The 13,090-nt window shown below is 31.7% G+C and overlaps 1 protein-coding gene across 1 annotated transcript in view; it reads right to left on the reverse strand.

Moving 5' to 3' along the window:
* LOC114324970 (leucine-rich PPR motif-containing protein, mitochondrial) overlaps nt 1-10,779 on the reverse strand; it is a 41,425-nt gene extending 30,646 nt beyond the window's left edge. Inside the window, exons 1-2 of the mRNA XM_028272903.2 lie at nt 10,552-10,779; nt 10,415-10,492 (exon numbers count right to left, since the gene is read on the reverse strand). Coding sequence (XP_028128704.2) covers nt 10,415-10,492; nt 10,552-10,688 — 215 coding nt within the window. The 5' untranslated portion in view covers nt 10,689-10,779. The remainder of the gene's footprint in view (nt 1-10,414; nt 10,493-10,551) is intronic.
* Between the last annotated feature and the right edge of the window lie 2,311 nt (nt 10,780-13,090).

Below are 13,090 nucleotides of genomic sequence, written 5' to 3' on the forward strand. Positions count from 1 at the left end.
TTTATAGTACTATACAAATGACCTGGCCTCTTGTGACTAATCCAGGTCGTTTCCTGATGGGATTACAGTAGTTTATCTTTACATTATTATTATTTTAAGAATTTTCTATATTTGACTAATTAACAATAGCCCTAATCTACTACTAATTATGAAAACTACAAATTGTAAACAATTCTAATAAATAATTCTAATGAACAAATAATAACAAATAAACAAAAACCAATAAACAAAATATAAATTATTAATTTTTTTTTTTGAACATATAATTTTTATAAAAGTGCTCCCATTTCTCATTCTCAGATGAGAAATGCCAGCATTCTTCATCTAAAAATAGTCACGAATAATTTTAAGTGCAGGTCTAATCGACTTTATGATATTCTTAATGGTATTTCGGTGAGCCTCAGACCATTGAGTTTTAAAATTTCAGGCTTTTAGTTTATTTTTTTTTTGTTTGATTAATAATTTTTTTATTTTTGATTTATTTTATTTTATATTTGATATTAATTTTTAATTTTTTATTATATAAATATTTATTTAATTATTCCAATATTTTATTTTATATTTTTATAGGTAATTTTAATTTTTTTTTTGTATAATTTCTTATTTAAATTCATAGAGGTTGGATATTATTTACTTGATTTCTTCTTCGTCTAATATTATATAATTCTAATTGTTTCTTTGATATTATGTCCGCTAAATTGTTTAATGTATTAAATAATTCTTCATTTTGTATTATATTTTCTATATTTATGCCAAGAAGGTCTCTTCTCATTCTTTGTAGTTCTTGTGTATTTGTTTGTCTTTCGCAAATAAATACTATGTGTTCTGGTGTGCCTATTTCTCCACATTCACAATATTCATTGTCTTTTAAGTTAAATCTATGTAGGTATGTAGGGTACGGACCGTGCCCTGTAAGAAAATGTATTAATCCTTTTTTTGGGTTAAAATAATTTGGTATATTATTTAAATTTGGAATGAAATTATAGAGACGTCTTGCTTTAGGTGAATTATTCCATTCGTTTTGCCATTTTCTATTTAATATTTCTTCTAATTGTCTTTTTGTTCTGATTTCTATTCCCATTAATTGCATTATTTTTTCATAATTTTCTTTTCTTTGCCAATATCTACATGCACGTTTTTGTGCTTCCAAGTGCATGGGCATTACACCAGTCAAGACTGTTAAAGCTGATGTTGCTGTAGTACTGAAGGCTCCTGTCATTCTAACAAGGAAACCTCTTTGTGCTTTATTCAGTTTTTCAATATTTGTATTATTTGTTAGTCTGTGTGCCCATACACTTGCACCGTACCCTACAATTGAGGCAAGTATCGTACTCAGGTATACGCGCATATGCTGGAACGGAATTCTATATTCCCTTTGTGCTAGGCTTGCAATGCAATGCATGACTTTCGCTGCCTTCTCACAGACGCTATTTATATGGTTTGTAAAGAGTCTTGGTTCATCGATTATGATACCAAGATATCTAGTTATTTTTGTTCTTTTTATTGCCTTTCCCCTTATTTGTATACTTGGATTTCTTTCAAGTCTTCCTTTTATAAGGCTATATGTTGTTTTTGTTTCTGATATAGTTAGTTTAACTTTTTTCATCCATTCATTTATGTTTTCAAGTACTCCATTTGATTTTATTTCTAGTTCTCTTCTTGAATTAGCATCTATGATAAGCAGCAAATCATCCGCATACGCTATGCTCCCTAGAACTTCAGGATCCACAGCTAACCGTTCCAGCAGTTCTTCTAACAGTATGTCCCAAAAAATAGGTCCACACACTGAACCTTGTGGACAACCTTTAGTTATATGTCTCGTCTTTTTATCCATTGGACAACTTAAGCTGGCATATCGGTCTTGACAATAGTTTCTGAAACTCCCGTACAAGTTTCTGGGGCAATGCATCTGTCGAAGTCTTTCGAATAATGCCGGCCACCATAAATTGTCAAAAGCTCCAGAAACATCTATAAAGATAATCAAAACATACTTCTTTGTGCTCCCCCCAATGATATTAAAAACTTTATTAATAGCATCTTCTGTTGATTTTCCTTCCCTAAAGCCATATTGATTTGGATGAAGTCCAGTTTCGTGTCTTATTTGATTTAGTCTTTTACAAAGTAATTTTTCATGTAATTTCCCCATTGTGTTTAGTAAGCATATTGGTCTATAAGATTTAGGTAAAGTTGGATCTTTATCTTCTCCTTTACTTATAATTATAACTTCAGCTTGTTTAAAGTTGTTGGGAAACTTTTGTTGTCTTAGACATTCATTATATAAAGAAGTGAGTATTGGTATTAAGTACTCTGAAAGTGCCTGAAGAATTTCTACATGAATGTTATCTGGCCCAGGAGCCTTTTTTCTTTTCATGTTTTTCAAACATTCATATATTTCTTCTTCAGTAAATTCTTCTAACTGTCTTTCTTCTGGTATCTCATACTCTTGTATCATCAGTGTTCTAATATTTTTTTGTTCTATTGTTTCATTTTCTAAGTCGTCAGGAGGTAGTAATACATCTAGTAGTGTATCAGCTGAATCCTCCCAACTTTTTGTATATGAACCATCTGCTTTTTGTAAAGTAGAAAGCATTGTTGGACATTTAAGTTTTTTAGATACAATTTTGTATGGGACACCCCACATATCTAATTCTAAATGTCTAGAAACAAAAGCTTCCCAACTTTTCGCTTTAGTTATATGTATTTCTTCTTTATATTCGTTTTTTAATCTTCTATACTCTCCTAGAAGTATTTGCCTCTCGAGAAAGATACTACATCGTTGATATCGCTTTCGCGCATATCTTACTCTGCTTCTCATTCTCGTGAGGTTTTCCTTCCAGGCAAAGTCTTTTACTTTTTTATTATTGGATATTTTTGGAATTGCTGTATCCATTGCTTTTCTAATTGCTTTAGTTAATTCTTTTGTAGCAGTATTTATATTATCCCCTCTTTGTATCAGACGTGGTGCACGGAATTCAGACCTAAGTAGTTCAAAATTCGCTTTTCTTATATTGTATCTCAACGAAGACATTTCCGTATTACGTGGCTGTAGGTTACTCAAATTGAACGTTATGAGATTGTGATCACTTGTTGTTGCATGTTCAACTACTTTCCAGTCTAGAACTAGGTTTGCTGCTGTGACATTCGATAGAGTTATATCTATGTTACTAGATGCACCTGCTCTATTCTGGAAAGTCGGTGGATTTCCTGGTTTATTATGAACTATTAGTTGAAGTTCATTTATCATCTCTTCAACTAATGTACCTTTCTGATCTGTTTGATTTGAATTCCATAATACTGATTTAGCATTAGCATCCGCCACAATCACAACTCGTTCGTTTCAGTATGCTATGAATATAGCTCTCATCTGTTCCACGTAATCGTCTATGTCTTCACTGAACTGACAATACAAGTTCGCGATAATTATTTTCCCTGCCTTAGTTAGAAGTTCTAAACATACACAATGTCGATTGCTATATTGCCTTAGTAATAGAATTTTCATATCTTTGTTAAAAATTATGGTTACAGCCATAGGATTATCTCCTACGCTCGCACATTGTGCAGTTATAGGCATGTGTGGGACTTTATTCAATTTTGTGTATGGTTTCTGAATGCAAATAATATCAAGATTTTTTTCTTCTGCTAATTTCCTTATTTCATGTATTACGGTTGCACTGCGCATTCCATTTATTTGTCCAATATTTATTTTGAATGAATGATTAGCCATTTATATTTTATTTATTTTTTTTTTATTAATTTAATATTCATTAATCTTATTTTGATTTTTATATATATTTTAGTGATTAAAAGATATTTATAATCCAGACTCCGTACTCCACATCCGATACAATGTATTATATAAAGAGCAGTTAAAGTATGCTTTGCTATCTCTTCGATTTTGTTTTTGACCAATGTATTACAGAGACTTTTATATATTAGGTTATTAAGGTATAAATTATTATACACATATATTTGAATGTCAAAATATATATACATTATGATATTTAGATTTTGTATTATTTTAGATTTTGATATAATATTTATTTGATTTTTATATATTTTCATAATTATTGTGTGCCAAAATCTGTTTTCTGAACTAAACGTTCTAGAAGCAGTTTATATGTTGGACATTCTTTTTTATCTTTGTTACATAACTTACCTCTATTTTTACAAGGTACGCAAATTTTGGGTTGGTTAGTTTTGTTGCAATTTCTATTTTCATGTTCATCACCACAGTGACCACACACTGTCTGTTTGGTGCAGTGTTTACTCACATGTCCCAGATCATTACATCTTAAACATTTTGGTACTACTAAGTAGTCTTTTGAGTTTATACTTGTAAATCCTACATAAATTTTATTTGAGATCAATCTTTGTCTGATTTGAGGTGAAGCCTCTATTACATAATGAACAGTAGGTTTATTTCTTTGTCCAGTTTTAAATTTTATATTAAAATTCTGATCAAATTCCTCTCTTGGAATATCATCAAAATTTTGTGCATATATGCATTCTTTGATGGTTTCTTCTTTTTCATTACTAGATATATCATACATAATTATTAAGGGTTTTCTTTTTCTTTGTAATTCGCATTTAAAATTTTGTTTTATTTTATCATTATTTTTTATAGATTCTAAATCTTCTTTTGTTGGAGTTTCTATTATTAAAATTTTTCCAGTGGTTCTCATTTTATTAATTTTTATTTTTGTTTTTCTTGGATCTAAGAGTTTTGTGAATTCTTCCTGCACCTTCCTTCCAGTCTGTGCAGTCTCACTGGTGATGAAGAGAGTATTTATCTTTTTGTTTGTTTCAATTAATTGTTTATTATCAGCTTTGTAATTTATAGGTTTTGCAGTTATATCTGCATACGATAGCTTTTCTCCCTGCATTTTTGTTATTTTATGTCTTAAGTCTTCATTTTCAATTCTTTGTCTAGTATTTTCTTCCTTTAAAATTTTAATTTGACCTTCCATATTGGCTAATTCTATAGTTAAGGACATAAGTTTTGTTTTGAGTGTATCTTTTCCTGTTTTGTTTATTCTCTTACCGAGGTCCATTTCCCCTTCAATGAAGTTAAATAAGTCTTTTATTTTATTTTCTGTTGTTAGAACCTTTTCAGTTAGACCTACACTTAAATCCATTCCTCCACTTAATTCTACGCTATTTCTTATATTATAATTTGACCCCTCCTCTACTTGTGACGAAAGAAACGTGTCAAAGCCTCCACTAGTAGTTATACTACTAGTGGAAGATTTCTTTGTATTGCTGTCGCCCATTATGTCAAGTTTGTTTAAGAAACCATATATAAAATATACAATCTCTCAAAACAACCTACCGTATTTTATAGAACTAAGTGTCATATCATGAGTTAATTAAGTCCTTTACCTTGTGGACCACTTACAAGGCAACAATACCCGAGAAGGTCCTCCACACAAGAACAAAACTTCCGCTTCTATGGGCTAGGACAAATCACCTATTTACAATCCATCTAGATATTGCTCATACGTAGTTCCTTATTAGATGTTCTCCAAAATGTATATTATTTCACCAATAAAATAACAATTCTCTTAAAATATTCTTCAGTTGACTGTATATGACGTTTATAGGTATGACATAAATATAAAATATTTTTATATTACTAAGAATCTAAATTTTATATTTTAAATGATATGTGATGTTCTTTACCTTGTGGTTTACTTGTAAGGTAACAACACTTGAGATTATTTTCTATAGAAGAACAGTCCTTCTGTTTTTATGGTCTAGGACAAATCATTTATCTGTAATCCACTTGGATGTTGTTTAAACTTAATTTTTTTTATGTTTGTCTTCGGAACGTGCTAATGGATTGAATGTTCAAATTAGAATATCTAAAATGTGTTATTTTCATCAATAAAATAATAATTTTCGGGAACTATTTTTCAGTTGAATGTTGACAGTTTTGACATTTTTTTTTTTTTTTTTTTTTTTTTTTTTTTTTTTTTTTTTTTTTATTATTTTTAATATATTACGACCAAAGTCGTAATATATTAAACAGTGCTACCAAATCCTTGTTGTGTGAATCTTTAATTTTATCAAAATTAAATTATTGCGATGTGCTTTATAACTCATGCCTTACTGAGACTGATTCTAGGAGAATACAGAAATTACAAAACTCCTGTTTGCGATTAATTTTTGGAATTAGAAAGTATCAAAGTATTAGCCATACTTTTACTTTAAATAAGTGGTTAAACATGAAAGACCGCAGAAAACTTCATGCTTTATGTTTCTACCATAAGATTCTTCGGGAAGGGGTACCTCCTTACCTATACAATAGAATAACTTATAGAACTGATGTCCATAACCTTAATCTAAGACATAGGAACACTCTCTCTTTACCACGTCACGTAACGCATTTTTTTTCAAACGCTCATTTTCTTTTTCAATTGTGAGTCATTTGAATAATTTTGATTATGATATTCGTACATTATCCGGACATAGTTTTAAGGAAAAAATGTTTAAATATTTGTTATCTGAGCAGTAATGCCAAGCCTACGATTTTTAGAGTACCTAATTTGCATACTATCTAGTAGTATCGGTATATGTAAGTATATTTATATACAAAATATAGTTTTTCGCCCTTCTATTAGGAAATGGGGGTTAGGTGGAAGAGCAGCTGTACATTGCTGTCCTTCAATGATGTACAAGCTGAACCTCGCCCTACAGACCAATTAATATTTTTGTTTTGTTGTATAATTTTTGGAATACTAATAAAGACATTTATTATTATTATTATTATTATTATTGGTGATAAAGCTATCTGAAACCCGTCCTTCTATCATCACCTTACTTTTAGTGTCACTGAGTATGCATTTAGTCAATCTTACTATTTTTGGTAAAAATTCAAAATATTCTAGTGTTTCATATACTTTACTTCTTTTTATGGTATCATATGCCTGTCTAAAATCAGGCCCGGATGTTCCTAAAAACGAGTTTTCGTCTGCCGAGCGCATGACGTCACTCACAGAGTAATCGCTGGCGAGATATAAGGAAACCAATATAAATAACGTCAAACTTCTCTTATTTTATTCAAATTACAAAAGGTAAAAATCTGAAATTTACACAGAAGTTACTATAATGTAAATACAACTTTTTGTCCAAGAAATTTTAAAATAATTACCCACAAATTAAAATTAAAAAAGGTATTTAAAAGACCAAATAAATTTGTATAAGTAACTTAAAAACTAAACAAGTACATAATTACAAAATATGTTCGAGCATTATTTTAAATATTTAGTTAGGTTTGAATAGAGAACATGAAATAAATAAGTGCTGTTTTCGAATTAACGTTTGTATAAATAAAAGTTTTATTCCTACACTTATTACTAAACTTAGGCAAGTATGCTAATAAAAACGTATGAAATATGCGCATATACAGTAGTTTAAATAAAATATGCATGTTGTTTTCACCCAATTTTGAAAAAATGTGAAAACGTTGAATTATTTACGTATGTCTGTCCGTACGTCCGTCCGTAGACACAATTCTTCCGTCATTATACCAGGTAGAATGACAAGTGAGGTGTCGAATGAAAGCTTATATTATAAGGATGGTACTAAAGGTGAGAAATTTGACCTAGGACTTCCGGTTTTCGAGTTGCAACCGGAAGTACTGTTTTAAAGTCACCGGAATAGTACAAGCGATATATTATTCGATCCGCTTTAGTAAGACGAGAACAAATATATACTTCCGTTTTCATGACTGTCTGTCCGTCCATCCGTGAATATAACTCCTCCGTTACTAATACAGATAGAATGACAAATGAGATGTCGAATGAAAGCTTATAACCCAAGGATGGTGTTAAAGATAAGACATTTGACATCGGACTTCCGGTTTTAGAGTTGCAACCGGAAGTACCTACCGTTTTAAAGCGATATATTATTTGACGTGCCTTAGCAAAATGAGAATAAATGTAGAGATACTTTTGGTTATTATACCTATAATTTTCGGTTAAAAAGTTCTAACCGGAAGTGCCATATACTATAATCGCAGAAATAGTACCTGTGACATATCAATCAAATCGTATTGAAGAGTCGAGCTTGAATCTTTGAAAATTAAAATTTAAAAGAAAATTAGGTGTTGAAAATTCTGGGAAAATTCTTGTAACCTGAACGAGGTTACGAGACGGTTACTACAGTTTCCCAGAATTTTCAACACTTAGGTAATTTTCTTTTAACTTTTAATTTTCGCGATTTCCGGAATGGAAATCGAAACTCAAACGGTAGTATTTAAGAAATGTAATTTTCGTTACACCAACAATTGTGGCTCAATCCCATATACACATTATTAAGAGCTTTTTATTGTTTTCTAGGCCAAAATTTTTTTCCATTTTCTTTTGGTAGGTAGCTCTCTGGAGGGTAATTGATCTATTTAGTTCTTTTATGCGAATGAACATTCTTGGTCTAAAGAACAAGCGTTTTGCCTTTTCGGGGCATTGAATATCCACACTTTGCAACAAAAGACTTTTTAGGAAATTTTCACCACATACTAATCCATCTTTATTATGTGCAGCAAAAAATACCCTGTTGAGACTCTCAATGGCATTCATGAATGCAGAAGATGGTTTTGACAAACCACCCTCGCTCAAATGATCTATCCACGTAAATGATGCACTCGACGAACTTTGCAATGATAAGTCGTTCTTAAATTTATGGCAAATGAATCCTGCCAGATCATTTAACTCCATTCTGTATCTTTTACAGTTAGAGCTCCATTTCCCGCCCCCTATGATTTCCCGGAAATCGGGAAATTTAAAAATGAAGAGAAGAAATTGGTTTTTAATTATTTTTCACTCTCTTTTTTATTTTTCTATTTTATCTTCATTATTTTTCAATGCAATTAGTATTAAAACGTATAAATTTGATTAAATATTGAACATATTTAGAAACAGGAAAATTATAAATTTGTGTTTAATCTGAATTTTCGTTGTTTTTATTATTGAAATAAGTTTTAGGAAAACATAAATTGTTCAGTGTTTGATCTTTCCAGCTGATTCCTTTTTTGTACAGAAATTTGCTGAAATTATAAACACACGTTCGCTTTCTGTTGATGAAGGTCAGAAAGGTCTGATGTTTTTTAGTGCAGTGAGTAATTTTGTAAATGTCCGGTCAGCTGATTTGAATTGTCGTACAACGTGACCTCTTTTTAATGACCGTTTATAATTTTTCATCGCATTCTTCATAAACATAAATTTAATTAAAAATTAATATTTACGATATAATCCTGGACCCTTCAAAATTAATCAGATCTTTTGCATAAACAATAGAATGTTTAGGCTTTAAAAATGTAACTAAAAAATGAAATATTTTAAGTGGAATTTGTTTCAAGCTTCGGTCATATGTCGTATAATCCGTGTATAATATTAATATACGACATAATATGACGGAAGCTCACAACAAATAAGAAGTGTGGAAAAGTCCTATTTAAAACGAAATATTTAAAAAAACCTCAAAAAACACAATTAAACGAATTTATAAGCGAAAACGTATGTTAACTATATGTGTACTGCAAGCTAACTTTTAAAACAACTCTGTGAGTGACGTATTTCGCGCCAAGGAGGATCCGCCCACAAATGTGTACCATCCTATCTCTGGTTGAGTGTATCGTGGTCTAAAATCAATAAATAACATATGTAATAGGAAGGAGTAGGAGAGGAAGACCAAAGATGTGGGGGGAGACGATTAGGCAGGACATGTTGGTAAAGGGGATTAACATTGATATGACCCAAGATAGAATTGTGTGGAGAAATGGAATTAGGGAAGCCGACCCCGCATAGGGATAAGGCAAAGAGAATGAATACTACAGTTGAGTCCGGGAATCTTTACCCGTGCGTCATCATTTTAAGCATACGAAATAAGTCGATGATAAGTCAGAAAATGAAATTTACTAAACGCAACAGCAAGTCACTTACTGTCACTTGCTGTTGCGTTTAGTAAGTTTCAATTTCTGACTTATCATCGACTTATTTCGTATGCTTTAAATGATGACGAACGGGTAAAGATTCCCGGACTCAACTGTAGGTAGAATTCACATCAGCTAGCGAAAATTTAATAAAAATCTAATAAAAATAGAAGGTCATAGAAAAAGCATAGTATTCTACTCGCATAACTAAATTCATCATGAGTAATAACCATCAGTACATGCTCCTTGAATAATAAAATAAACTTTTACTCAGGGGTAAAGAAATGGGTGTTTTTATATTCTATTAAAAAATAGTGATTAATGAGCATGTCATAACGGTCATACAGTCATAGGGTCATAGAAAATAGAATATTAGTAGGTACTCAAAGTAAACAAAAACCCTGTTTTACCTGATAATTTGAAAGATAAGGAGCAATAATTTCAAATAAAGGAAGAGAAATGAAGACAGAATAAAGTATAAAATACCTGACATCTTGATCGATTCTTCGTAAACTTGTCTCTAAATTTTGATCTTGTAATGTTGAAGCTTGTGTAGCGAAGTTACTAAAAAATAGGAGGAATTATTGTTGCATCACTTATAGAGTAGGTACACAACTACTTACCTCTGTAGAACACCACACAGACATTGAGAAGTGTTTACGAAATTTCCATCAAATTCTCTAGGTGTGTTAATTACGACATTTCTTGCGAATCCTGCTATGTACCTTACAAATTTCGAAGATCTGAGAATCGACGCCATTTCGGACTTTTCGAGACTTTTTGCATTGAATTGAGGTTATGGAAGAAAGAAAACCCGCATGAGTGATCAATGTGTGATACGAAAATATAGAGGAGGAAAGAATACGTTTTAGCAGTTCTTGTTCCATAATAACGGAAATATTTGGTACAAATAAATTACAAATTACATTCTTCATCACCAACATAATTCCTGTGATGTGACATGTTCTACGTGTCGGACTCATTAAAATGCCCAACATTTTTGTCGGACAAACATTTTCTCATATATTACATAACGTTGGCTATTGAATAAACTTAAAAACAACTTGCTATTTTTCACCATCATAAACTTGTCAGGACGACAAGTTTATCATGCTCCACCGTTAAAACTTCCCCTGTTCCAGTGTTCCGGTGCATCAATGTTTGTCCGACTAGCAGTGGCGGCTCGTCAGAGGAGGCAAGGGAGGCTCAGCCTCCCCATAAATTTTTTACACACTCTATACTGTTTTGTTTATCATGAATCGCGAAAACAACAATTACTCTCACTATTATACAACGTGTAAATTCCATATTATCACTAATTATCCATACGTACGGAGCATTAGCATTAGAACGCATGATCGCGTCTCAGTTTTATTACATATTATTGTAGGCAGGACCCTGGGTTATCCCGAGATGCACGAACGAAGCCGAGAAGCCCAGCTTTCTCCGTTGCTAATGCTCCGTGCAGCGCAGCAGGCATTTAAGGAGACCCGGTCTCCTAACAGTAGCATCTACGGCGCCATCACACGTTGCCCGGAGATATACCAAGGGAGGCAGTGTAGCTTCTCAGCTCCGTTGGGTGGTTGGGTGCGTCTCGGGACAACGAATTTTAGGGTCCTGACTAAATATAATGAAAAATCTAAAAGTGCGAATTTTGTTATGAAATTTGGTATGTGGGGTTATAATAATATTTGGAACAACTTGCTCAAATAACTTTTTCCGATATCTCTAACTCAAAGCAAAATATCGGTAATTTATCGTGTTTTTGAATTCGCAGTAGGCCGCGTTTAGAATTAAAAAAATTCAGTTGAGTATCTTAAAAATTTGAAGCTTCATTATGTATGGACTGCAAGACTTCAAATCTGTATTTATTTTGATATGCATAGGTATCTATTTACAAATAGATGGAATTGTTAACAAATAAACGACACAAACTTTGGTATTAAACTTTTACTATTAGACAACGCCCGGTTTCATAATCAACTTAAAGTGAACATTAACTAAAGTCCACTTTAACGTTGACATTTACCCATATGAATTGCATTGACAAGGGTACCAACCTAAAACTTAATGTCCACTTTAACTGATTATGAAACCGGTAATTTTATCGTGTTTTTGAATTCGCAGTAGGCCGCGTTTAGAATTAAAAAAATTCAGTTGAGTATCTTAAAAATTTGAAGCTTCATTATGTATGGACTGCAAGACTTCAAATCTGTATTTATTTTGATATGCATAGGTATCTATTTACAAATAGATGGAATTGTTAACAAATAAACGACACAAACTTTGGTATTAAACTTTTACTATTAGACAACGCCCGGTTTCATAATCAACTTAAAGTGAACATTAACTAAAGTCCACTTTAACGTTGACATTTACCCATATGAATTGCATTGACAAGGGTACCAACCTAAAACTTAATGTCCACTTTAACTGATTATGAAACCGGGCGAGCTATTTTTAAAATGATGATATCATGAAATTATGAATTAGGATGATATTATGAAATGTAAATAAAAAATGGTCAAAAGATGGGGCCTTAAATTACATTTTTTGGCGCATTTTTTTGCTAGTGCAAATTTGTCTAGATATTTTACAGTTAGGTATTGGCTCCGTGCGTCTCCCCTCTACGTACAGTCACGTGATACGCTGTCAGATTTTGTAAGGACGTTTTAACATTGAGTCTTATGGGATTATTTTGTTAAACTTGAATATTTTATTTTGTAGTGATAATAACCGAATACAATTGTTATAATTCATTAGTTATTAATTTATACTGTAATTTATAGTGCAACAAAATATTTTCTTTTTCGTTAATAAATATTTATTGACATAAACTGCGATAGTGAGGTTATGCATACAAAATCAAACTGATAATCAATATTGGAAAGTGAAGAATTTATAGTGCGTTTTTATTTTCTGTTTATATTAATACATAAATATCACTAGCGTGACACGACATTTTTTAAATGTCTCATTTAAAACATACACAAAGCGTCCTTATAAAATTTCAAAAAACCGCCACCATGAGCAGGTCGGTCGATTTTGCTTTGACACTTTGTTAACGCTCGGAGCGAATAGCCTCCCCTATTGTAAAAATCACGAGCCGCCACTGCCGACTAGACACCGTTAAGCTATACGCTGTGAGCTCGTACGTAGAGG

The sequence above is a fragment of the Diabrotica virgifera genome, chromosome 1 (genome assembly GCF_917563875.1).
Source record: "Diabrotica virgifera virgifera chromosome 1, PGI_DIABVI_V3a".
NCBI lineage: Eukaryota > Metazoa > Arthropoda > Insecta > Coleoptera > Chrysomelidae > Diabrotica > Diabrotica virgifera.